Source organism: Pseudopodoces humilis, chromosome 11 (assembly GCF_049639895.1).
Source record: "Pseudopodoces humilis isolate 2021_Gansu_Grassland_sample_001 chromosome 11, ASM4963989v1, whole genome shotgun sequence".
NCBI lineage: Eukaryota > Metazoa > Chordata > Aves > Passeriformes > Paridae > Pseudopodoces > Pseudopodoces humilis.
The window spans coordinates 23349079-23376604 of NC_142210.1; the positions used below are offsets into that span (position 1 = coordinate 23349079).

The 27526-nt window shown below is 47.9% G+C and overlaps 1 protein-coding gene across 2 annotated transcripts; it reads left to right on the forward strand.

The window, feature by feature from the left end:
- The first annotated feature begins 9784 nt into the window (after positions 1 to 9784).
- Positions 9785 to 20015, forward strand: SPTSSB (serine palmitoyltransferase small subunit B). 2 transcript variants are annotated; one of them, XM_088061084.1, is made up of 2 exons: positions 9785 to 9852; positions 18684 to 20015. In XM_088061084.1, the coding sequence occupies exon 2, from the start codon at positions 18712 to 18714 to the stop codon at positions 18946 to 18948; it is 237 nt and encodes a 78-aa protein (XP_087917210.1). In that variant the 5' UTR covers positions 9785 to 9852; positions 18684 to 18711; the 3' UTR covers positions 18949 to 20015. The 2 variants fall into 2 exon arrangements, with proteins under 2 accessions (XP_087917210.1, XP_014109845.1); XM_014254370.2 differs by lacking the exon at positions 9785 to 9852 and adding an exon at positions 10287 to 10582.
- Positions 20016 to 27526: the final 7511 nt, after the last annotated feature.

Consider the following 27526-nt stretch of genomic DNA (forward strand, 5'->3'; position numbering starts at 1 on the left):
GGCAGCAGCTGTGGGAAAACATGGCACCAAATCCCTGTCCAACATCCTTTGGCTCTTCCCTAAAGCCAGGACAAGGCCCTGGATGTGAGGGTGGTGAGGACCTGGCTCTGCTTTCCCAGAGAAGTTGTGCCTGCTCCATCCCAGGAAATGCTCAAGGCCAGGTTGGGTTGAAGGGACCTTAAATCCCATCCCATTCCATCCCTGGGACACCTTCCACTGCCCCAGGCTGCTCCAAGCCTTGGACACTTCCAAGGAGTAGCCACAGCTTCAATGGGAATCCCATCCCAGGCCCTCCCCACCCTCACAGGGAGGAATTCCTTCCCAAAATGCCATCCAACCCCACCCTTCTTCAACTCCAGGACATTCCCATTATCCCAGCACTCCATGCCCTTGGGGAAAAGTTTCTCTCCATCTCTCTTAAGACCCCACTTTGGTCCTGGAAGGATAGGGATTGTATTCTGTAATGATTTCAGAGTCTAGTACAGCTACACTCAATAAAAAGCTTTTCTCTAAAAGAATAAATGGAAACAAAAATGAAACAGCAAGTTTTCCAAACTCAGGCACTTTGGAGTATCAAGTATACCAAAAGTTTTATCTTGATATTTTTTTTCCCCCCTTTGTTTCTACCTGATTTTTCTGGATTTTTTAATGTAAACTTTCACATCTGCTCTCTTTATTTTTAAAGTGATCCAGCTGACCCAGGAGGAGAGGACCGAGGCAGAAGGCCCCGGGTTTTCCTGTGGCCAGGTGACGCCTCTCAGGTGACTCGTCACAAAAAGCACCTTTGTTCCTTTTTTAAAGCAGGGTCCTCAGCTGTAAATGCAAACAGAGTCCCTTTCTTGCTGAAGCTGAAACCCAACCTTCCTCAGGAGCCACAGCATTCCACAGAATGGGAAAACCTCCAGGAGAGACCTTCCTATCCCTGTCATCCAGAGGGAAGAAGGAGATCCAACTCCAAACCCAGCATTCGGGGGCTGGATTAGAACCTTTCCATCATTAACCATTCTGTTTTAGAGGAAAAATCACTTTTTAGAGTGATTTTCCTTTTTTTCCTCACCATTTTCAAACAAAATGAAATCATTTAATGGAAAATTGATTCCCCAAATAAAACCCCCAGTGGTCACTGTTGCCCACTGGGGCCATTCAACCCATAAGGATAAATAATCCCTTCTCCATGAGCGTGCTTCATTAGAATGGGATTCCGTGCCCAGATTTTTGTCCTAAATTGGGATTTTCTTTTCCCTGCCAGCCTTACCATGAAGAGTTTTCCTGGGAATTGATGTGGAGGGAGATGCTCAGCACCAGGGAGCAGCCAGAGCCTGCAGCTGCAGCCACAGAGAAAAAGGAGAAAAAGGAGAAAAAGGAGAAAAAGGAGAAAAAGGATCATCTGCTGCCTGGAAAGAGGGGGAAAAAACTGAATTTTCCTTTGGAACAATATCCTCACACAGGAGTGTACTTTAACAGCTGAAGATAAGTGAATAAAGCCATAATTTCCACACAAAAACCCCCAGTGATTTTAGGGATTTAATAATTTTATGGGGAAATTCTAAATCACTTCTCAAATCCATTCCTAAGTTTTCCTGTCTCGCATCACAAGCCCCAAACCCAGCTACACTCCAGTTCTGCAGCCAGATTGATGGATTGCTGTCAAACACTGGGAAAACATAATTAATAACCAAATTATACCTCACCAGCCTGAAAAAATGAAATCCTCAGAGCAAGGAATCACTAAACAGATTTTTATTTTAATGGGCAAGACTGTTCCTATATTAATTGTTCTTAAATAATTATTTTCAGATTTTTTTTTTACATGCCAGGGGCTTGGAACAAGATGATTTTTAAGGTCTCTTCCAACCCAAACCAGTCTGTGATTCTAAATAAATGCACTTAAATAAAACTGCAATTTTGGACTTTTTCATTACATTAATTCACCACCACTGAATAGAAAATCATTCATAGGAATCCCCCCAATAAAATTATAATTCACAGTGGACACAAAATAGGAAGAATTAAACTGTGCTGCAGTGCCATATAATCCATAAAATTAATCTGAATTTAATTAGATCTAAATACCTACTAATTATTAACATATTTCCCATAATAAGATGGTAATAAATGCACTTGTTTTTTTGTGTGCTCCCTAAAATTCCAGATATTCCAGTTCACAACAGGAATTTAACCTAAATCCATTAATTTTAAATATCAGGGAGATGACAGCACTTTGTCTTAATTATTTCTAGTTCTCAGATGTGTGAGGAAAGAAAAACCCTAATCCTCATGCAGTTATACATTGATGATAGACAGGAATTTTTCCTGGAGACAAATTTCCTACCTTATAAATGCTCCTGTTCCCTGGAGAACGCCCCCTCCATTGCACCTGGAAAAAGGAAATCTTATTTTGGGAGAGGATCAGTTTTATTTTGTCCCAGCTGCTGCTGTGGCCAATGAGAACCTGCAGGGGAGACAAGGGGGGATTGGCAAAATCCCCTGCAAGGAGCAAGGAGGCACCGAAATCCTTGGAAATTAAACCCTGGGATTGCAAGATTCCCTACAAGGAGCAAAGTGGAACTGAAATCCTTGGAAATCAAACCCTGGGATCACAAAATTCCCCTACAAGGAGCAAAGTGGCACTGAAATCCCTGGATATCAAACCCTGGGATCACAAAATCCCCTGCAAGGACCAAGGAGGCACCAAAATCCCTGGAAATCAAACCCTGGGATTGCAAATTCCCCTGTAGGGAGCAAAGTGGAACTGAAATCCTTGGAAATCAAACCCTGGGATCACAAAATTCCCCTGCAAGGAGCAAGGAGACACTGAAATCCCTGGAAATCAAACCCTTTTTTTTTCCAAATTACCAAATTGTGAATTAAGTGCTTGAGAGAAATAAAACCTGAAAACGAAAGGGGAAATATTTGGGTTTTGTCTTTATAGTTGTTCTGTTTTCAGCTTAAATTTGAGGGTAGAGGGGATTCATTCATGATGAGAACTTTAAATCCTGTGTGGGGTAAAAATTATTTCATTTACATTGAAAAAGAACAACGGTTCATGTAGGATTTTAAATGCTTGACTAGAGAAAATACATTCATAGGGATTTCTGTTGGATTCAGAGGGATAAAATGATCTCCCTGTAAATCCAGTCTAGTTACATTTGGTGTCACTAAAATTCAGATATCAGGGGGAAGATGAGATGGGGAAATCCTGCATCAGTTTGTGCCAGCAGCTCCCACAACCCAAATCCCCTAAATCTGCAGGATGGCAGCACATAAAGGATTTATCACCCTTTAAATTTACTGCCTAGGAGATCCAAAAGCTTCTATTTCCCAAAAATAACCATTTGGGGAGTTATTTGAGAACTCCCTGGTGCCTATTCCAGTCTCTGGAGTCGATCCCTCTGAGAGTCCCGAAATGCAGATTCGAAGCACCAGAAACACGCGGTTATTTCTGGGAGACACCAGAATTACAGCTCAGGAATCATTCTGGGCTCAGCTCCCACACTGGGGCTGGGTTTTAAAGCCTTTTTTGGGATGTAAAACATATTCCCCCAGGTGTTATCCCAATTCCTTTGTCGGGAGGTCTGGGCTAAGAAACTCATCCATTGTCTCCTCTGGGAACTCGAGCCAGCCAAAGGGGAAAAGGGATGGAATTACCTGGCTCCCCTTTTGCACCGGAGTCTCCCTTTGTGAGGCGGCCCTGGCATGTCATGGACACCCTTTTTTCCTGGGAAATGTTGTTTTTCCTTGTGTGTTTGGGAAACAAAACCGTCCTCAAGAGCCCTGGCTTTGCTTTTTTTGCCCTCCTCGTGCCCAGCGCCAGATTTCAGGGGAAATGAGGGGGGCTGGAATTCCAGGCTGGAGGGTGAGAGCGGCTCATTCCTGCTGGGCAGAGCTTTCATTCCCTCCCCCAGCCCCAGCAAAGCTACTGGAATCATCATTTAATCCCGGCAAATCCATTCAGCACCCCGTATTAATCAGCTTTTTATGAACTAAAGGGCTTGGGGATGGAATTCAGGAGAGGAAGAGTCCCCTCACAGGTGATCTCACCCCGGCAGGGGTTGTGAAACTCCTCAGAAATAAGGAAATGGAAAGCTCTGGTTTCCTTTCACCCAAATTCTTCTTGGCTCTGGCAAATCCGTGCTGTGTGATAAAATCCAGGGTTCCAGCACAGGTCGGAGTGCTGCAGCACCTTCAAATCACAGCAGGAAGCAAAAATCTGGGAATAAAACTGTCTGTGTGTGCTGGGTTCAAAGAATTTGGGGGGTTTATGGTATTTAGGGAATTAAAAAGCAAAGGAGAGTGAGAATTTTAATTTTTCTTGATATACAAACTCGTTGCAAGGGGTTTGGATCTGCATTAAAATCAGAGGGAAGATTCCCACTGATTTCTTTGGAAGAGATGCCTAAAACTCCCCACCTCCTCTGCAACTCAAAAAATAAACAGGGGGATGCATAGCAGTAATAAATTATAAATCATTGTAAAAAACAGCATTTTTTAGCTCTCCTGACTCAAATTGTGAAATATCCTGAATTGGAACAGATCATTAAAGTCCAACTGCTGGCTCTGCACAGGACATCCCACCAGGAATCGCAGCAGGAATCCCACCAGGATTAGGGCAGGAGCAGACTGACTTCATTTCCATCTCTTCTTTTTCATTTCCATCTCTTCTTTTTCATTTCCATCTCTTCTTTTTCATTTCCATCTCTTTATTTTTCCCTTGGAGAGGGAGAAAGAGCAAACTGTGCTGAGGTGGGAAGGATTCCTCGGGTTCCAGGGAGGTGACAGAGCCTCCAGCTGCGGTGACAGCTGTGCCAGATGTCACCTCGTGCTGGAATGGGGGACAAAACAAAACAAAAAGGGGTTTCAGGCTGGCAGGTGGAACAGGGATGGCCGGGCAGGAGTGGGATGGAGAAGGAAAACACAGAAGGTTTTGGGAAACGCAGAAATTGCTGCTCCAGGTGAGGCTCAGCACAAGAGGGAGCTCCAGGAGCTCCCAACAGCTCTGCCAGTGACAGGTTGGCAGCTGAAGCACAAAAATCAGGGAATATCCCGGTTGGAATGGCCCCACAAGCATCATCCAATCCAATTCCTGCCCACCCTGTCCATACATCCCTAAGAATTAATGACCCCACAGACCCAGAGCCATCCAGATCCATCAAGGACAAGCACAGTGCTCTAAATCAAACATTTTCCCGGGATAACTTCCTAAAATGGAATTTTTTGGAACACAAAAAATCAATTTCTGAGAGACCTGCACTGCTCAGACCTGTTTGCACTGGGAGCAGTAAACTATACAGGGGGAAAGAAACCAAAAAAAACAACCCAGATATGGGAAGAATTCCTCATTTTGAGGAAATTTCCCATGGAGAACTGGTATTAGAATGAGTAGGATTGATCTCAAAGCTGGGCCTTCTCCAGGTGAAAATCTTCTCCAGCAACTGGGATCTGTCCAATGGGTGATTCCTCCCAGAGCATCACAAACTCAGCTGCCTTCTCCAAAGGGAAACCTGGACCTCTCCAAGCAACTGGATTTTCCTCTGGAACACTTTGGAATCAGTGATGGGAGAGACCCAGGCACTCCCAGCAGTGGGATGGGGATTCCCACCTGATATCCCAGTGAGGGTGGGAGTATGGACAAGCTGGGATGCCCAGGTCAAGAAGAAATCCCAGTTATCCCAGTTATCCCAGTTATCCCGGGAGATGCAGAGCCCAGCCTGGCTGTAGCTGTTTCATACTGGCCAAGGGACAGAGCAGGAAGCAGAAATGTGAAAATGTGACTCACCCAGGACTGGAGATCCTGCCCAGCCCTTTTCTCCAAGCTGATTATTCCTTTACCTTCTAATTACTTGTTCCTGATCCCAGAATTCCACCCAGCCCCTCCCCCAGCTGGGTGCAGGCCAGTTAACCCAGAACATTAATTGATATTGATATTGATATTGATATTGATATTGATATTTATTGATATTTATATTGGTATTTATTAATATTTTTATTGATATTTATTGATATTGATATTGATATTTATTGATATTGAGGACAAGGCTGCTGATAAATAATCCCAAATCCACTGGATGCCACAGATAAACAGATTCCCATAAAAGAGAATTTCTCAGAAGGGATCAAGGAACTTCTTTGGCACAAAATTCCAAAGGAAATCACAGCACGAGGGAGGATCAGACGCAGTCACTGCTGGCAGCAGCGTCCTTCGGAGCCTCTCCTGCCTCACTGCACTCCCCAAAACGAGAGCTGTGGTGGCACACACATAATAAATGTGGGAGAATCACCCACCCAGGGTGTTCAGGGCTTTCTCCAGCCTGCCCTGTCATTAGATAAAAGCGTTGTTCTCTAATTTGTCAGGTCAGCTCTAACTGCAGTTCCGTCAGGAGAGGGCGGCTGCCGACAGCATCACCAAATTGGTTGGGAACACAATTAGCAACGCAGTAATCTCAGGTTTAGCCAGAGCATCACCTCTGCCCAGAATATTCTGCAAACTCTGCCAGATTTCCCTGCTTACCCTGGACGTTTCCTTCCATTTACCAAACGGCCTCATCAGCCAGACAGGATCTGAAAGGAGACAAACAGATCTCTCACTGCTGGAAAATGAAAAGAGCTCGGGCTGTTGCTTTGTTGGGATTGCAGGAACACCCTCATGTCTGCTCAGATCAGATTTTAGGGATAAATTCCTGCCTGTGAAGGTGGGGAGGAATTCCCAGAGGAGCTGTGGGTGCCCCTGGATCCCTGGCAGTGCCCAAGGCCAGGCTGGACAGGGCTTGGAGCAGCCTGGGACAGTGGGGATGGAATGAGATGATTTTAAGGTCCCTTAACTCAACCAAACCAACCCAAACCACCCTGGAATTCTGGGATTCTATGAAATTGGATCCGGTGATCCAGGCTGGGAAGAGCCTGGCCTGTTATAGAATACTCCTGCAGGGCTGTGACAGAGCCCAGAGGCTCAGGAAATATTCCCAGGCTCTATGTTCAATATTCCCATGTTGGCCTTTCTGGCAGGGCAGGGATTTTATTCCTGTCTCCAGGGGCTGAGCTGGATGTTTCCTGCAGCAGCCAAAGCCAAGCTGGAATCCCCAGCAATAATTAACACAACTCTCCAGGGGCCAAACCAGGAAGGGAGCAGATCAGCAGCCCCTGGGGAGACAAGGAAACAAAGTCCCGTATTTTTATCTACTTTATACAGGTAGTTTGACCTGGTTTTCACCAGGACAAGCACGGGGTTTTTAGGGGAGGCCGAGGTTCCAGCAGGTCTGGAGCAGGAGGATGGTAACCCTGAGGAAGTTGGCAATTAAATGTAGTTGTGTTCCTCATCTTTTATTTTATAGGCCTGATTTTAAGGCATTGGGAGGTTTTGGGGCTCCTTTGCTCGGTGCAGAAGGGTCATCCTGCAACTGGTAAATGCAAGGGTGAGTTTTATAAATAAATGTATTTAACCACATGAAGTCTCTCCTTTTCAAACCCCGCTCTAAGAGAAAAGTTAATTCAAAAGTTAATTCTTCGTTTCCTTTTTTTTTGTTGTTCACTTTTTGTTCCTTTTTCATTAATTTGCTTTTCATTCCCTGCAAGGGACAAGCCAGAGGCTTCTCCTGAGTCAGGGAAGGCAGCAGGAGCAGCAGGAGGCTTGGGGGGAAGCAGAGCCTTGCCTCCCTCAGCAGCAGAGCCTGATAAATCAAACCACAGCCTCCTTTTGATTAAACTCTGTCCTACTTCTCCAAACAGAGCTGTTAATCCTGAATTCCATCAGTTCTGACTCGGGAGGTTCTTCCCTCTGGAAACACCAGCGGGGCCTGGCGGGGCCTTTGCAGCCCTGTCTTGTCTCAAGGCAAACAAGACCCGGTTATCAGCAAATCTGAAATTCATTGTGAGGCAAATCCTTCTCCTTTTGATAAGCCAGAGTGTGTCAAAGGCAAATGTGGGGCATTTATACAACAATGAACCTTCCTCCGCCGCAGCTGCTGAGTTCACCTGGGGGCTGAAGGGGCTGGAGGGGCTGAGGGAGCTGGGAAGGGGCTGGAGAATTCCTGAGGGAGCTGGAAAGGGGCTCAGCCTGGAGAAAAGGGGGATCAGGGGGAGTTTCTGGCTCTGCACAAGTCCCTGGCAGGAGGGGACAGCCGGGGTGGGGTCAGGCTCTGCCCCCAGGGATGAGGGAACAGCCTCAGGCTGGGCTAGGGGAGGTTCAGTTTGGATTTTGAGAACAATTTCTTCCTGGAAAGGGCTGCCCAGCCCTGGCACAGCTGCCCAAGGCCCTGGTGGAGCCCCCATCCCTGGAGGGGTTTAAAAGCTGCAGGGATGTGGCACTTGGGGACAGGGTTTAGTGGTGGCTTTGGGAACACCTGGACTCAGTGATCTTGGAGATCCTTTCCAATTTAAATTCCAAGATTCAGGGATTCTGTGCCAATCACAGCTCATCGGGGTGCTAATGACACTGTGGGACAGTTCTTTGTAAACTCCTCTCTGTAAAGAGCAGCTCCTGGAATAAATACCCTAAATTAAACTGTTGTGTGGAGCAAGTGCCCTGATCACCCAAAATCCTTTTGCCAGGATTTTTAGGGGATTGGGTGACACTCATCCACCGCTGATCACTGGCAAAACCACTCTGACCATTTCAAGCTCTGCCTGCTAAGGGATTTCACCAGCCCAGACACATCTCAGAGCTCCAGGACAGGCCTGAAAGGGACATTTTCAATTTCAAACAAAGCCTTTGCACGGGAATATTTTAATAGCAAAGGCTAAGCAAGCATCAGTTCCACAGTCAACATCCATAAAACCAGCAGCTGCAGGAAGAGGCACTGTTGGGTTGGGAATGAAAGCGCCACATCCCGATGGCCCCTTTGCCACCTGCGCAGCTCTGTTTGTGCAAGTGCTTTAAAGAGCAGCTTTAAAGCATCGTTAAAATGTCTTCAGACAGGAAAAGAGCAGCTTCAACACCAGCTCTTACATCTGGCCCTCGAAACGGTTTGCATTCCTTTGTGGTCGGAAGGCACCGGTGGGTGCCAGAACAGCGACACTTTGGTGAGGGAGATCGTGCCTGGAATCCTGCTGCTCCAGGGGGAAAATAGGGAAAAAAGCGTTCCTGACACTTTTATTTCTCACTTAAACTGCAAAGTTATGTTCTAAAGTAGATGTTTGGCGGCGAGAAGGACATTAAATGAACCTTTTTTTATCTCTGGGACAGAATAGACTGCAGAAGCCTGAGCCTCGTGATCGGCAGGGTCATGTTGTATTCCACGGGATTTCAGGTTAAATCTTGAAAATACCTGTCCATCCCTATCTCTCCTTTCTGGAACCGCCTCGCCTGACACCTGGGGGTACCTGATAAATGTGAAACCATCCCAAATCCCCTCTCCTGCCGCTGGAACACCGCGCTGAGGCTCCAGCTCCTTCCCACCCATTGGGACGCTCGCAGGCACCTGCCGGCACCCTTGGCAGGACAAGCACGCTGCAGGGTCTCTGTGGCGATGGAGGGGTGCGATGTGAAGGGTCTCTGTGGCGATGGAGGGGTGCGATGTGAAGGGTCTCTGTGGCGATGGAGGGGTGCGATGTGAAGGGTCTCTGTCGCGATAGGGGGGTGCCATAAGAAGCCGCTGTGTGCGGGGCAGCTCTGGCGCATCCCGCATCCCGCAGCGCGGCCGCCGAGCGCATGACGCCAGCGCCGGGAAAAGCCAGGGAGACACGGAGCTCCAGGGAAACAGCTGGCGTCCCGGAGGTGCCAGCCAGCTCCATCCCACGGGTTTCCCCGAGCCCGGCTCCGCCGCTCCTCCTCCCCCGCTCCCGGCGCAGCGGCTGCGGCAGCGGGCGGGGCGGAGGGACAGGCCCGGGGCCGCGGCCACAGGAGCGAGCGGGCGGGAGGTGAGGAACGGGGGAGGAGGAAAACAGGGAGGGGGAAAGGTGGGGATTTAAGCGCGGGCAGAGCCGGGCTGGGGAGCTGCGGTGCGCGGAGGGGAGGTGAGGGAGGCGTGGGGCCGCGGTGAGCCGCCGCATCCCGGTGATCCTGCAGCCCGGTGATCCCGCATCCCGGTGATCCCGCATCCCGGTGATCCTGCAGCCCGGTGATCCCGCATCCCGGTGATCCCGCATCCCGGTGATCCTGCATCCCGGTGATCCTGCAGCCCGGTGTTCCCGCATCCCGGTGATCCTGCAGCCCGGTGATCCCGCATCCCGGTGATCCCGCATCCCGGTGATCCTGCAGCCCGGTGATCCTGCAGCCCGGTGTTCCCGCATCCCGGTGTTCCCGCATCCCGGTGATCCTGCAGCCCGGTGTTCCCGCATCCCGGTGATCCTGCAGCCCGGTGATCCCGCATCCCGGTGTTCCCGCATCCCGGTGTTCCCGCATCACGGTGATCCCGCATCCCGGTGATCCTGCAGCCCGGTGTTCCCGCATCCCGGTGATCCCGCATCCCGGTGATCCCGCATCCCGGTGTTCCCGTATCACGGCATTCCCGCATCCCGGTGCTCCCGGTGCCGGCGCTCTTTCCCCGCTCGGTTCGCCCAAGGGCGTCGCATCCCGGAGCATCCCCCGGGCAGGGACCGGTGACCTTGGCGAGCGCGGCCGCTGCCACGGCGAGTCCCCAGCGGCTCGGTAAGGAGCGGGGGGAAGGCCCGGGAGCGGGGCTGGCAGAACCTGCGTGGGTTGCTGGGCTGTGCCTTCCTTAAGGGAGCTGCTGGCATTCCAGCCGCACCTGCAGCCTCCAGCGAGGGCTTCGAGGTGTCCCCTCCAAGGGATGGCATGAGATGAGCTTTGGGGTCCCTTCCAAGCCATCCCGGGACTTGTTGCTGCAGCCCTGCGGTCTGGTTTGCCAGGTGATGGTTTGCCTTAGGGATTCCCTAAAATCGAGGCAAACAGGCAGGAGTGAAAGGCTGCGATAGGTGGGGGGTGATGGAGGAGGGAAGGTGCTGCTCACACCGTGTGCTGGGAACGCTCATCGCTGGAGGATTTCTCCTCTTTGGCTTTCTTAGAGTCGCTGGTGGCTGCCTTCAGTGGGAAGCAGGTGCAAGTCCTGCCTTCCCTGTTGGAAAAACCTTGGATAATATGGAGGAGAATCCCTGCAATAAGTGCTTCAGCTCTGCTTAGTAAGCACAAGGCATTTCGAGGGGATTTTAATGTGGATTTTAATGCTTTAGGAATTGGGGCGCTTGGTTTTGTTTCTCTCGCGAACATCACGAGTATGGTACAAATAACTGTGTCTTGGGAGCAATTCCATGAGTGCTTGGAGTGATTTCTGGTGCAGGTTTAGTGGAGAGAAGCAGGGGAGCTGTGCATGGAGCATGGAGGTTATTCCAGTGGAATGGGAGATGCTGAAACGCTGCCTGGGGAGCAGCTTGATCCCACGGCAATGTCCCACCCCTCTGTGCCCAAAAAAGCATCCAGCACGGGTGCTGCAGGACACAGAGCTCCAGCTGGCTCAGAGGCAGCCAGGGCTCTGCTCTGGGTCCTGCCAAGCCACATTTTATGGAGTTTTCCATTTGTTTTATGGATGTCAACAGCTTTGTGTGTCCAAACCTGTTTGGGGAAAGTGGCCTTCAAAGGAACCTGTTCCCTGCTGCATAGATGGGGTTAAATCTGTGGAAAGAGTGCATCTCATTTTTAATTTCTTATCTGTTGCAAGAATCTCACTCCAGTTTTGCTTTTCCCCTCTCGGAGCAGTGACTGGAGTGGTGCAACTCTGCTGCCTTTGATGAGATCTCAGGGGAGATGCACTTGCACAAGAGCTTGGACCCATTTTCCACTAATACCTGTCATAGCTGTGATAATATTCACCTCCTCATGTTGCACACAACCCAAGCTGTTGCTTTCAGCTGCCTCAGAAATGACTCAGAGCAAAGCAAAGATGTCTGACTAAAACAGGGGCTACAACAGAATGTAAATCTTATTTTAGAGCCCAGACATCTCAATTATTTTGTTGATAGCTTGATGTATTTACACAACCTCCTGAACTTGAAAGCCTTCAAAGGATGTAGATGATGTCCCAAATCTCACAAGGAACTGAGGTTTGTCACCAGGAGCAAATGCAAAACCCCCCTGAGATATTCCTAGAACAGTTCTTTGAGAACTCTCCATTTTTAAGTGTTTGCAGTTTAAAGCTGGTGATGCTCCCTGGTCCCAAACTTGAGGTTTTGGTTGGGAATAGTTCTGTTCAAAACCACATTCCTAAATTATGTTTACACTCAAAACAGAGGGAAAGCTTTCCCTTTCCCTGGGACTCAACTTGCATTTTCCCCATTTTCTCTGGCAGAGCTGCTCCAAGGTACAAATCCTGGCACAGGGGGAGGACCCAGAGCCCAAACCACGCTCAGCCCAGGAAAGCTGGAAAGGAAGGGATCTGTTCCCAAGCTGCAAGGAGCAGCTGGTTATGTAAGGAAACAACTGAGGAAACTTCAAGGGAGGGAAGAACAGGAAAATTGTTGAAAAATTAATTTGGCCTTGGAAGAAAATGGGACAGAGCTGCTCCAGGAATGTTGTTCTAACAGAGGAGCTGCATCTTCTCCTTTCCCTGTGCCTAAGGATGGGATTGGGCACTGATAAATCAGCCAGGCTGCAAAGTTGGGGGCAGCTGAGTTCTTTAGAGCTGTGGCTTTGCTGGGGGCAGCTGAGGCATGAAATCAGTGCCAACTTCAGCTGCTTTCAGCTGCTGTGCTGGTACTGAATGGTGAGAAGCCTCTCTCCAAATGAGATCCCTGTGGGTGCTGCAGATCAAGCTCTGCTTTCCTGAGGGTCACAAACGTGTGGGTTTCATTCAAAAGGACTTTTCCACATGGTTGTAGGTAAACTCCATCTGTGTACTGAACTGAGCTGAAGGAGAAAACCCAGCAGCCTCTGGCTGTTGTCCCATGCAGCTGGTGAGGCAGGCTGACAGGAATCCTCGTGCTCCAGGCAGAGATGCAGCTGAATTCCAGCACCAAACCCTGGGTTGGGAGCCCCGAATCGCTGCAGGAGGAGCACACACATGGATCAGGGTTCAGCTGGAGATGAGGAAGTCGGGTCAGACTTTGTGCAGGTGTGGCACTGCCACTCGAGGAGGGGTCTGAGGTTCCAGAGGTAAAAGGAAGTCTTCCTGCACAGGGAAAGGTCCTGGGCCTTGTGTGCATTATGCAACACCTGAAAGAACCAAAATAGCACCTGTGTGCTCCCACTGAGGCCAGCGGGAAGGAAGCTGGGGTTAAAGATTAGGAAGATGCTGGAATTAATTCTCTTGAGCCAGGTAAAACAGAAGCAGGGCTGGAAACACCATTGCTCTTTCTGCCTTGGTCCTTCCACTCCTGGAAGATTTTTATCCCAGCAAACCCCAGAGGCTCAGCCAAAGTGTTTTCACCCCCATGCAGAATGGCTGAGTCATGCACAGCACCACGATCTCCCCAGCTCAGAACCTCAGCCCGGGACATAGGGAAGGGATTTACATTTCCTGGAGCTCTGGAATGGATGGCTAAAGGTGCAGGATTGCTTCACTCTGCTGTGCACTCCAGAATTCCAGGAGTGGTTATTTATTAAAATCTGCAAGACAAGGTGGTTTTTGAGGAGCATTCTTGTCTGCATCAGGAGCTGTGCTGGGATTGTTGCTGCTCTTCTCCCTCCCATTCCATCTGGAATTTCCTCCCTGGAAGAACAAACTGGAGGTTAAATTTAAAGATCCATGTGGGAGTGCTGCAGGAACCTGAGGGCTCTGCTTGCCAGGAGGGGAAGGAGCTCTCCAGGCTGAGCTGCTGCTCCATGGACACGCTCCGTGCGGGATCGGAGCCGTGGGGATGCGCAGAGGAATGGGCTGAGGTGTGTTCCCAGGAAATGCTGGGATGAGGATTCCCTGGAGCAGGCTGAGGTGTGTTCCCAGGAAATGCTGGGATGAGGATTCCCTGGAGCAGGCTGAGGTGTGTTCCCAGGAAATGCTGGGATGAGGATTCCCTGGAGCAGGCTGTGGTGGTGCTCCCAGGAAATGCTGGGATGAGGATTCCCTGGAGCAGGCTGAGGTGTGTTCCCAGGAAATGCTGGGATGAGGATTCCCTGGAGCAGGCTGAGGTGTGTTCCCAGGAAATGCTGGGATGAGGATTCCCTGGAGCAGGCTGAGGTGTGTTCCCAGGAAATGCTGGGATGAGGATTCCCTGGAGCAGGCTGAGGTGTGTTCCCAGGAAATGCTGGGATGAGGATTCCCTGGAGCAGGCTGTGGTGGTGCTCCCAGGAAATGCTGGGATGTAAAAGATTCCGGATTGCCTGGAATCTGCTGCCTCATCTCAATTTCTGCCCAACTGCTGATCATTTCATTCCTTGTACACCGTGCTTGGTGCTCACTGAATAAAACATGAAAGGAAAGGCTTTGATGGGCTGGGAATGGGAATGGGAATGGGAATGGGAATGGGAATGGGAATGGGAATCCCTTCCTGGTTCTGTTTGCACTTGGAGGTGTCAGCCTGCATAAAACCACTGGGCTCATCCCAGAATCATGGCAGCATTCAGAGGGACAAGACTGGTGCCTTAGATAAATCAGGATATTCCACAGAACAAACCCATTTTACAGCATGTCTAAGTTACAAATTAGAGCAGTTCCACATCAGTAACTTGCAGATGGGATTCCTATTTCAACCCCAAGGAGGTGATTTCCCATTTAGCTTCTAATCCAAAATTCTAAATTCTAATCCAAAATTCTAATCCAAAATTATTTACAGATCAGACAACTTTAAATTCATTCTGGCACTTTGCCTGGTTGCACCTGCCTACATGTGGGTGCTCAGGGGTTCTGGGACTGGAAACCCCCTCAGGGACTTGTGGAAGGATTTTATTTAAGCTCCAGCACGAGAGGATTCCCTCAGGATGCTGCAAACTCCATCCACTCTTGCTGCTGGGCTATCCCAGCAATTATTCAGCAAATGGCCATTTTTAGCCAATTAAATATTCATATTTTGGGGATTAATTGGTTGTTTGATGCTTTTATTTCTCATCTCATCCCTATTTTCCATTCGAAGCAGCAGAGATCACCTGTTGAGTGATCATGAGGGCATTTCCAGCTCCAGGCTTTGTTTTTCCCCACTCCAGATGAACTTCTCCTGAATTTTTGTTGGAAACTCTTTTTCCCCTGTACGTGTAACTCGACCAACCACTCCTGCTGAGGGCATAAAGTAGTTTTCAAGCATTCTTTGCAAAACCAGTCTCTCCCAGTTCCCCTGCAGGAATGTTTCTTTCCACAGGAATTTCCCAGCAGGAGTTGTCCGGCCACGGGTCAAAGTTGCAGATTGAAAACGTGACCAAAATTTCGCAAATCCCTCCTGCTCAGAGCAGAACTTACACATTAAAGAACCTAACACTGGCATCTTCTAACTCCCAGCTAGCTCTGACTCAGGAAAATAAGGTCATTAGTACAGAAATTTGGGAGATTTGGCATGGTCTGGAATGAAACCTTGATATTTGGATGATGATTTATCTTTTCAGCTGCCCTAATCAGAGACATGTGTCAACATGCAAGAGAATCAGGCAGACACTTAAAACACTAAAAGCTGCTTTGCAGGTTTCTCTTCTTGCATTTTTTTTTCTCTTGGAGGTGCAATTGCTGAAAATAATCTGAATATTGCTTAACAGGAGCTGAATTCTCTTCATAGCTGGTTGTAACAGTCCCATGGCCTCTAAACAGAAAGGCATTTCCCCAACACCACTGAATGTTTAAATCCAAATTTGTAGACAAATGAATGTTAAGTTAAAATTGCATAAGAACAAATGATCTCCTTCTCTGGAATAGTGGGAACTGATGAGTGAATAACTCAGGGCCCTTTCAAGTGGGAGTGCCAGCTGTAATAGAATAAAACAGAGTCGTGGAAGTGAAGCCTCTCTAGGATGAATCCTGTTTAAAATACAGATTTTTTAGCCTCCAAAGTTCGCCTAAGTAATCTGCTATTCCCTTTGATTGCTGCTACAATTAATTTGGGTGGTAAAGCAGGCACAGACCTCTGGAGGTGTGGGGGTTTGGGCTTCTCCTTATTCCTCAGAATGGGCCCAAAGGGATGTAAACTGTCCCTTCCCCTGGGGATCTGTGTGACAGGGCCACGGGGGAGCCTTGTCTCTCACTGCCTCAGCAGCTGCTTTAAAATGGCTTTTTTCCCCTTGCCCTCCTGGGTTTTCCTCTCTAAATTATGCAGCTGGAGTTGCTATCCCTGCACAGCTCCCGAGGCAGTCTCAGGCTGGATGAGATGCAGGGGAAGCGTGGCAGTGGTGAGGGCACAGACTGTAATTTGCTTTTGCCTTTTACTTATCCCAACCTCCATCATTCATTAGGAGACCACAGAGCATGAAGGCAGCTCGTGTTCCTCCTGCAATTTCAGAATGTCTGAGTGCCTGGGGATGGAATTACTCCCTTGCCCTGAGAGCTGGGGGAACCAAAGAAAGCCAGGCTTTGCCGGAGCTGCAGGGAAATGCAATCCCCAGGCTGGAAAAAGGGTGCCAGGGGCTTTGGTGAGATCCAAAGGGCTGCTCATCATTTTAACTGCCTCATCCTTTATTCATGTGGCCCTCCAAGTGATGATGGTGAGGCTGCAGCCTGGAATATCACTAAAATCAGCCTTGGGGATGTTTTCCCTGCCTTTGGCTGTCCCTAACCAGCTCTGGATGGAGAAGCAGGGAGTCTGTGCCCCTCTGGTCACTCAGAGCCTCAAACACCCCCAGCACTGCTCCAGCCTTGGAGCTCCTCGGACAGGGGTCGGGATTAACAGGGATTTTCCCACGGAAGGGATGAGTTTAACCAGCACAGCTGTAACCCCAGTGTAAATCCCATAATCCTGGAGAGTGTGAGAGGGCCCTTCTCCTCTCCTTTCTTCTCCTTCCCTTTCTTCTCCTTCCCTTTCTTCTCCTTCCCTTTCTTCTCCTCCTTCTCCTTCTCCTTCTCCTTCTCCTTCTCCTTCTCCTTCTCCTTCTCCTTCTCCTTCTCCTTCTCCTTCTCCTTCTCCTTCTCCTTCTCCTTCTCCTTCTCCTTCTCCTTCTCCTTCTCCTTCTCCTTCTCCTTCTCCTTCTCCTTCTCCTTCTTTCTCCTTCTCCTTTTCCTTCTCCTTCCCCTTCCCCTTCCCTTTCCCCTTCCCCTTCCCCTTCCCCTTCCCCTCCTCCTCCTCCCCCCAGCACTTCACCCCCTCTTTTTGCAGGAAACGCTGCTCTTTTTGCAGGAAGCCCAAACAGAGACCCTTTTGGCTGGCAGGGAGTGCCACTTTGCCAGCTGGGCCATTTTTATTGAAGGCTTTGCAATATTTCCAAGGCTTTAAGGCCTCTCCCTCTGGAGTTCTGCCTTCAAACAAATGATCTGAAAGGAATCAGCTTCCATTCATGCCTGGCCAGAGAGCAGCGGTGCCTTTCTCCCCAAGAAAAAGCTCCTGCAAGAAAAGCTGATCACAGAGACAGCCACTGCTAAATTTCACATGGTGATCTGTACCCCAAAAGTATTGTAGAAAATTCCTTGTCTAGGAAATACGGGGAGATAGAAGTGAAGGAAATGCTTTGGGAGAATTAGAAGGGGGAAACTTCCCTTTGGTAAATCCCACATGCCCCCAGAACAGAGCAGGAAAACATTTGAATTGAATTCCAATGGAATATTGGAATATTTTTGACCTCCATCAGTGGCCCATCGTTGCTTTAATCCCAGGCTGCAAATTTCCCAGTGCCACTTCAGGATTTGCTGCTTTGAGGGACAGCAAAGTTCTGTTGCCCCAAATTCAGACTGGAGGGATGTGATGTGTCCAAGCCTCTTTGTTCTGGCATTTTAGGCAGCACAAGTGTAGAAGAAAATGGAGCATTGGGAGGTTTTCCAGCAGGGAAATTTGATGAATCCCCTATGGACTGATGTGCTTGGAACACCCTTAAACCCCAAAATAACAGAATCCCTCTGTAAAGCCTTGTACACTTTCTTATCATTCTATTTTCTCTAAAGAGATGCTTTTAGCCTACATTTAAAGATTGTTTCAAATGCCAAAAACCACATTTAAAAATGAACAGTGGAAGAAAACCCTATTTCCTACTTAATTCTTGCTCAGCCATTCTCTTTTCCAAGTGGAGATGGGAACAATGAATGAATAAAGGTATTACCCAAGAGGAAAATCTTTCCTAGACCGGTAATTTCCATTAAATACTCTTTTAATCTGTAATGTTTTTCATTTCTTTGGAATGAGCTGCAAAAAAATCCTTCTGCAATCGGAGATTACTTTTTTCCTCCCTCTCTCTTTCATAACTTGGCTTCTCTTTATTCCCAACAATTGCAGAACAATAAAAATTATTATCAAAAGTAAGCAGAGGAGTTTTTACAGAGCAGTTGTTTTAAATCTCATCTTTATTCCAGGGCATACACAGAATTTATGGAATATTTATAGAAGCTGGCCCAAAGCCATTCTTTTTACATACTTCTTTCCCCGATTTCCACAGGGAATGGATAGGAAAAGACACTTGGAACGTGGGAATCGATAGAATCAGAGGAAGGTTTGGGTGGGAAGGGAGTTTAATCATCCAGTTCCACACCTGCCATGGGCAGGAACACCTTCCACTATCCCAGCTTGCTCCAACCTGGCCTTGGACACTTCCAGGGATGGAGCAGCCACAGCTTTTCTGGGAAGTGGGAATGGCCACTGAGCTGAGACAGCTCCAGTAACTGAGCAGCAGCTGCAGAAAACGGGTTTGTGTAGCGGTTCCATGGGATATCCCAGCTGTAATCCCAATTTCCCTGTCATTCCAGGTGCTCTCCAGCCCCTCTGGAGCTGAAGATGGACGTGAAGAGGGTGAAGGACTACCTGTACTGGCTGTACTACCAGTACCAGCTGGTGACGTGCAGCTACGTGCTGGAGCCCTGGGAGCAGTCCATGTTCCACACCATCACCGTCACCGTGCTGGCCATGGTGGTGTACACTGCCTACGTCTTCGTGCCCATCCACGTCCGCCTGGCCTTGGAATTCTTCTCCCAGATTTTCGGGCCCCAGCCTGAGAGCGGGGTGCTGAACTGAGCCGGCGCCAGCAGGGCCCGGCAGCTCTCACAGCTTTGTGAAATCGCATTTGTGCTCCAGTTTGGCTCTTAGGAAAACCCTGCTTGCTTCACCTCTGGGGCTGGAGAGCAGAGCGAGGCACCGAGCACAGCCCCCCTCCCATGAACACTCTGGGAATGGGACACAGCCACTGGAATGGCACAGGATCCAAGGATCCCAGCAGCTCCCACTCCCAGCAGCCTCATCCAACCACTCTGGTGAGACTTTTGGTGGCTCATCACACCCAAAGTTCTACCAACACAGTCCCGTGGGCAGGCTAGAGGAGACAGAAAACGAGGATATCCCGTAGGATTGGAGTGCTCGTGTCTGGCTGGTTACTGATTCCAGGCTTTCATGGATGGAAGAGAAAGCAACAGGAGGATTAACTTAAATCCAGCTTTTTTCACGTCCAAGTTTCTGCATCAGATGGTCTAAAATATTTTCTTTTTGAAAAAAAATTCTCCACCTCATCTTGCAGTTTAGTGAGGATGACAGGAAGAAGCAGCCCTGCTCTGTCTCGGTGCCCTCCTGCCTTCTCTGATGAAAATCAAAATGTTTTCTTGCTGCTCCCACTCACCAGCACCAGGGGAAGAGGATCCAGAGTGGAAATAATATTTTAATACCTGCAGGGAAGGCTTAAAGAGATCTCCTTTACAAAGAAGAAATTAGATTTATTACCATTGCCCGTGGGGAGGTTTTGGAACAATGGGAGGTTTGTTCTGTTTTCATTCTACACAAATCAAACCTGGATGCCAAATCATAAATTACAGCTGCACACTGCACGTCTCTACCAGCTGATGCTCCTGTTAGTAGAAGTGAGAGGTGCAAAATGTAAATAGCTTTCAAATGATGTTTGCACAGTTCTAGATTAAAAAAAAACAAAAAAAAAACCCCTCTTAACTTCTTTCTCAAGCTGCAGTGGGCTCCTGCATGCTTCAAAGCACAAGTTGGTTTGGAAACGAAGACATGTGGTGAAGGTTGCCCAGATCTGAACATGTGTATGCAGTTTTTTCAGCCAAAAGAAATAAAATTTTATTCTTCAGAAACGACCTCTGGCTGTGTGACTCAGCTCTCCTGTGTTTTCCACTCATTCATAAATATTCTGGATGTGTGTGGGCCAGGCTGGCACCGTGGCAGACGGATTATTTTGTGGTGAATGTTTTGGGGCAAGGTTTGAGAATCCTTTAAATGGATTTGGGGTGAACTCCAACCCAAGACCTCTCCTGTTACTGGAGGGAAAAAAAAAACACTGATCTGCTTCAGATTGAGGAATTAAGAAATACCTGAGTGTGCTGAGGGCTCAGCTGAGATGTTTGGGCTCCAGCAGGAGCTGTCCTGACAGTTTATCACAGTTGGTAACCTGCAAATACGGGGTGCCAAGCTGTAATCACACCTCGAGTAATGAACACAGCACTGCAGGAGGTGAAAAATGGCAAAACCTGCCACAATTCCTCTTAAAAGTGTCTGTAAAATAGACTAGAAGTTATAACCCCATCACTGGAGGTGAAAAATTGAGAATATTTACTTGGCAAGTTGGTCTAAATTCTATCTCCAAGTGTGATTAAATTGTATCTCCAATGATTCTGCTCATCTAGATAATACTGATGGTGTGAGTACCAGGGCACCTCCTCGTCAGTCCTGCTCCTGTTCATTTTTAATTCTTTAAAAAGTGGATTTCTTCCCCATGACATCCAAGTCAACTTTCAGAGCACAAGGAAAAGTTTTTTTCAGAAATGCAAAGGTTGGAGCTCCTATCTCCAGGAGCACACACCCGATTTTCATTTGGCAAACAGAACGTGGAGAGGACTTTGTCCAAGGTTTCCATTGCCCTGCCATGGTGGGATCCATGCAAAGCACTTTTCTTCCTCGTTGTGCCTGTTGCCTTTGTTTGGCTTTGGGAGGTGCAGGAAACAGCAGCAGGTGCTTTCTGGGAGGGTCCCTGCAGTTTCAACTGAGTGAAAACTCATTTTTTGTGTGAATTCTTCACCTTTACTAAATTTTAAAGGGTTTAGGCAAGAGGTATTTACTAGGAAGGAAAGAAGCTGCTGAAAACAATCTCTGCTAAAAACCTTTTGAGATTTCCCCAGCCCTTTTCCCTTCTCCTAGCATCCAGAAAAGCTGGAATAACTCTCCCTACTTAATATTCCAAATCACTGGGTTCCAGCAGGAGACTTCAAGGGATTTTTGGCACTCAGCAGGGAACAGAAGCAATTTTTTTTGCCCAGCTAAAAGACAGAGGAGGTGAGATAACACTTCTGACAGCTTGAGACCACATTACATCCTAGGAAACTGTTCCAGCTCTGAAATCCTTTTCCCTGGGGAAAAAAAAACATTCCTGGACAATGGGATTCCACAGGATCACAGCTGCACACTAAGGTGGGAGGGTGGAATTTTGGAGCTCCCAGTACCACCAGTATGCCCAGTGCATGGGTGACAGTTCTCCTGTGAGGGTTGTGATGTCAGGCTCTTTATGAAAGACTCTTTTCTCCTGCTTCATTATAGCTCCATGTTAATTGTAGTTAATTGCTCCACTGGGCTAATTGTAGCGCAGCAGCTGGAAGTGTTCACACCAAAAATAATCCAAATAAAAGAGCAAACAGAGCCAATAATCCAGCAGTGAAAAAAGGGAACAAAAGCAGAGCAGGAGATGATCCAATTCCCGCTGCATTGACCCTGAAAGTACAAATGCCCCATTAATTTAAGGGATGAGAAATGTTTGGGCTCAGCTGGCCAGCACCATACACCTCTTGTTTAAAACTCATTTTCTTAATTTCATCTCATCTGAGCTCACATTTATCCTGCCATAAAGGTTTCCTGGCCAATTTCATGGATCAGCTCCCAAATCCATTACTGAGGTCCACAACACATCCACGTGCCCAGACCATGAACCTCCAGAACTTTCCTCCCAAGCCCCTGAGGGCAGCTTTTCCCTAAAACCATTAAAAACAGCTTCCCAAGGATCTTTTCCTTAGTGCTGTTCCCCAGGGAACACAGGGATCAGGATCACCACCAGTGCCCCTGCATGTCTGAGGATCCAATTTAGTCAGAATTCCAGGGAAAATTCCTGTGCTTATAAAATTTTTAAATCTTAAAAAAGCTTGGGTTTTTTTTTAATTTTTATTTTCTTTTTTTTAAGGCTTTCCCATCCTTGTGATTCAGTCATAATCTAAAACTTTGAATTCAGATGCTCCACTTTTAAATTTAATTCCCTAATTATTTAGAGGTTAGGGGAAAAAATCCAAACAACTGCTTAAGCCACGGTAAAGGAAGCGCAGCAGGTGTGGAAGAGTCAGCAGAACCACATAAACAGCAAATTACAATCATTCAGCACCAGAGAGAGGAAAAATTGGGACAATTCTCCCAGATGAATTGCTGCACCCCAGGGCACAGACGTGGACAAGTGGCCACGTGCCAGGCTGAGCACTGAAATTAAAGCAGAACAGGCAGATTTGCAAATGAAATATTACAGAGCGTGGAATAATTAACTTTCTCTTAATCACACAGAATGATCAATATTCATGCAGCAAAAGCAGCCCTGTCCTCTCACCCCTACCCAAAGAATTTCAATTATTTTTCCCTCAAACACCAAACAACAGCTGTATCCTGAAATCCTACCACAAAGGGACAAATTGGGAAGTCAGGAGCAAAGCTGGACTCGAAGTGCAGATTCTCAGATCCAACATCAAACCACCCAAAGCAGCCCAGCTGCAGAATTCTTGTAGTCAAGGGAATCAAGGAGCTGAAAAGAATGAAATGTGCAGGGAAAATAATCCCAGGAAACTGAAAATCTGGTGTTTGTGAGCAGACAAGGGAGGTCTGGTGCCTCCTGAGGTGCTCCAGAGGCTGGGTCTGAGCTTGTCCCAGCACTCCACCAGGAAAAGGTATCAGGAAATGGGTTCCTCTTCACTCTCTCCACTCACACAGCAGGAAAATTCAGCCTGCACTGAACAAAGCCCCTCGGTTCAAAGCACGATCAACTTTGTCCTTCATGTTCCTTCCAATAAACAACCTTTGGTCTGGATTTGGGGAGCCCAAATCCTGGGAATATCTCCAGGCAACTTCCATGGAAACTCCCTGGCTGGAAGGCTCTGATTCACAGGTGGAGGTCAGAATTAACTCCAAGAATTCTCTCTTGTCATCATCCCTGCCTGCTCCACCCTTATTTCAGCAGTTGCTCCATCAGGACAGGTAAGAGCTGATAAACTCTGCTGATCCCGGGGTTTCAGTACAGCCAGGATAACCAAGGCCTCCTTTTTATTGGAATAAGGAGGTCCAGGCTCAAAATAGGTTATGGAAATTGTTTTATGTGGTTTAATGTAAGTTATAGGCCTCATCAATTACCAACACAGATTAGTTTGGGTTTAAAAGTGAAATTAAAACCATGCACCCTGCATGAAAATAAGAATCTCTGCATCAAAATAAGAATCTCCATGCTGGAATCTGCTCAGGCGAGAGGGAAAAGTCAGGAACCAGGACAAAGAGGAAAGGGAAACATCCACATGACGGAAAATAGGGTAAATCTGGTCCATATAAAAAAAAAACCCAAAGCAGATTTTGCTTTTCTTACAATGACTGAGCAAAGAGGGAGGAAATGAAAGTAAATTGTGGCAGGGTCAGGAATAGATCCATTGGCAGCCAGGGTGCTGTTCCCGTTATTTTTTCTGGCAGCTCCTATCTTTGTTTTGTAATCATGGAGTAAATCAGAAATATCTCTTTATTTCAAGGTCATACCCAAGGATGAGTTACACTCTGAATTTTTAGGAGCTTTAGGTACTTTAAAAAAAAAAGAACAGGGGAGAGAAAATGCAGGTAAAATGTTCATCATGGGGAATTTGAGAATTTGACAGGAAACAAGTGAGGCCAGGCTCAGGATAAAGCAGCCTGGCATGGAAAGGGCTGGGATGGGATGGGATTGCAGCACCGTAATTAAAGATGGGGAGCAACAGCCTCGCCCATCAGGCTGGCAGAGGAAAGGGCTTCCAGCAGTTCCTTGCATTTCCCACAGCCACAAATTGCACAAGAGAGAAGCCTCACTGAGGCAGCAATTACCTGCCAAATGCACAGAAATTGAGTGATTTATGAAGGAACAGCTCAAAAAAGATGCTGCAAACTCATTCGACGCGTCCAGCTCCAAACACGATGGTGCCTTGCTCAGGGGAAGTTTGGGACACATCTGGTATTTCACTTCAGGTAAATAATACATCCCAAGAAGTTTTCTCCACACATTTTTGATTTCTCTTTCCAGTATTTCTTCCCACATGAGAATTAAAGGTGAAATCATGTGGAATCAGACTGGTTTTGAGGTGTGGGTACCTTCACCCAGCAGTCCGTGCTGCCTCAGGCTTGGTGTGGAGACACATCAAAAAAATTCCAAGTTCTTCCTGTGCCCAAACCTTCCACAGCTGGCTACAGGTGCCTCACGTGCTATCCAATAATCTGAGGTAATTGGTATCCAAATTTTGGCTAATTTTGATATCCAGAAGCTCTTCTTTATCACAGATGTATTTTAGTGGCACCAAAATACCTCTGAGCCCCACAGGCAGTTCAGGATCAGAACTGGATACTAGGGAGAATTCCTCTCCTCTGAGGCCCTGGCACAGGGTGCCCTGGTGGCTGATCCATCCCTGGAGGTGTCCAAGGCCAGGTTGGACAGGGCTTGGAACAACCTGGGCTAGTGGAAGGTGTCCCCATGGCAGGGGGTGGCACTGGGTGGGCTTCAAGGTCCCCTCCAACCCAAACCATCCCTCTCCAACCCCTTCCATCCATCCCAGGACTCGGGCACTGGAACAGCCCGTCCTGGCTCCGTGGCCTCTTTTCCCCAAGAAATCTTCAGCTGCCAAACGAGCACCTCTGGGATCATCTTTCATATAAATGCAGATACTCCTAAATAAATAATGAGCTGCAGCACCGGGATCAGCTGGGGAAGTTTCCACTCCCTTGGCCATGCAGTGAGTCCTGGTTTTGCAACGTTCTGGCTGAGCAGGACCTGCACAAACGCCTTTTCCCAGGGATGTGTCAGCAGCTCCGTGTCCTGCCTGTGCCAGCCAGGTGGGAGCGGTGGGAAAAGATCCATCCCAGGACAATTGCGACATCTCCCCCCCGGGAATTTATCTCGCTGAATAATTGTAACATGCAAATGCCATCAGAGAGGGCTGGAGCAAACAAAAGGAAATAATGAGTAGTTAAGAAGAAGGAGTTAATTGTAATTTCATTTAGCAAATTCCTTTTGTTTCAGCACATCTTAGGTTGCCACTGAGAAGATGCTTAATGCTAAAATGTCCCCAGTGGTCTGGTGAAGCCCTGGGTGGGCAGAGTGTCCCTGTCCTCCTCCTCCTCCCACTCCTCCTCCTTTTTCCATGATTTCCTTCCCTGACTGTTCATTCACCAAACTGTGTTTTTGGTATTTTCCCTGGTTTTGTCTCCAGACAGACAGAGTGAGGCAAGGAAAGTCAGGAAAGTGAATCTGGAAATGTCAACTCTACCCACAAGTTTTATGTGCAGCTTTGGAATGGGAATAATGTGCAAAATATTTTTACCTGCATATCACTCTTCTCACACTCTCTCATCAGAGAACTCAGAGTGAAAAATACACTCATTTTCCTGATCACAGAATAACAGAATTGTTGAGGTTGGAAAAGATCTCCAAGATCATCAAATCCATATAATCAAACCTTCAACCCACTACACCATATCCCAAAGTGCCACTTCCATTGTTGTTTGAACACCTCAGGGATGTGACTCCACCACTACCCTGGGCAGTCCATTCCAACACTTAACCACTCCTTCAGTGAAGGAATTCTTCCTGATCTCCAACCTGAACCTCTCCTGATGTCCACACTTGTCCTCTCCCAGCAGCTCTCAGCTCACCCCACCCCTCCCCAGGATTCCTTTAATGGGATGAGATGTTTAATCTGAGACACGGAAGATCACCAAAGGCAAGTGGAAAGCAAACAGCTCCTGCACAGTCGTCCTCAGGTCCCTCTCGTGTTTTGATGAGCAAATATTTACCTTTTTAAAACAATTATTTCTTAGTCTGAGGTTCATGCCTAGTGCAGCTGGTAACAAACACACCAGGACTAAGGCAACACCTTCTGGCTCCTGTCCATGCTTTGCCTTAAAGTGAAACCTTTGCCGTGGCCGTGGTTATCAAGGAAGGATAAGCCATGATGTTTGAGTTATCACAATTTCACAGAATCCCACAATGGTTTGGGTTGGAAGGGAAATTAAATCCCATCCCACCCCTGGCCATTGGCAGGGACACTTCCCTCTATCCCAGGCTGCTCCGAGCCCCATCCAGCCTGGACTGGGGCACTGCCAGAGATCCAGGGGCAGCCACAGCTGCTCTGGGCACCCCGTGCCAGGGCCTCAAAGGGAACAATTTCTCCCTCATATCTAGTCTAAATCTACTTTCATTAATCTGGGATGTCTCCTTGTTTGAGCAGCTCAATATGGTTTGGGTTAATTTGGTTTATGAAGCCTCCTAAGAAAAATCCCGCTGTTTGCAAGCCTGTGACAGGCACAACACGAGTTTTTCAAAGGTTCCAGGGATTCAGGGAGCAGAGGATGCTGTTTGCTCCCCTGAGTGCACAAACCCAGCAGCTCTGCCCCTGGCACTTTGAGCATCCAGCTATTCCCAGCTGCCTCCGCAGGGCTGGGAGTTATCCCCCTCTGCTGACACAGGGCAGCATTTCCAGAGCTTGGATGAGCTCCATCCAACACGTTTGATGTGCACGTTTCACACACACATGGAAAGGAAGCCAACCCACGGGTATTTGTCCTGTGACAACGCTCATTAAAGCCGGTGATGCAACACAGTTTCACCTCCATCAGCTGAGAGAGGAATGTCACAATATCCCGATCCCTGTCACAAAGCTATTTTAAAGGAGTTCTGCTGGTTCCTTTTGTTCCTGCAAAGGAACATTATCACCAGTGATAATGCTTGCAGCTCACGCTATAAATTGGATTGCTAATTGGATTCCTCACAAGAACTGAGGAAATAGGCAAGAACTGGAAAATAATTGGAGCGTTATCCCAGTAAATTTAGTGCAGGTGAACGGCGAGCAGCCCCTGGAAGTGCCATGTCCCATTGGAATCAGGGAATGTTATTCCTCCCGTTCAGACCACAGAGGACAAGCAGCAGCCCCTGCTGAAATTATCACTTTGCAACTTCCCAGCCACAATCCATGGAAAGTAAGGAGAGCCCTGCTTTCCAAAGGAATAGACCGCTTGGAGATGTCTGATTACAAACTGGGAGCTAGATCCTGGCTTGGAACAAATCTGGGAGTTGTCACCCCCTACATGGGCCGGGCACAATCTGTTCCTGCCCAAGAATGTCCCTGGTGGCACAGGGAGCTGCTGCCTCCACCTTGGATCCCAAAACAGCTCCTGTAAAAAGCCCTGCCTTTAATTCCCTCTCGGAATCCTGGCAACTCTTCTGTTGTCAGAATGGAAACTGCTCCGTTCCTCTAAATCGTGACTTCGTGCAGTAGGGAGAGGAGCAAAATTGTCGGGAATGTGTGAACACTGAGGACCTCAACAGCTAAAAATACAGACTGGGTGT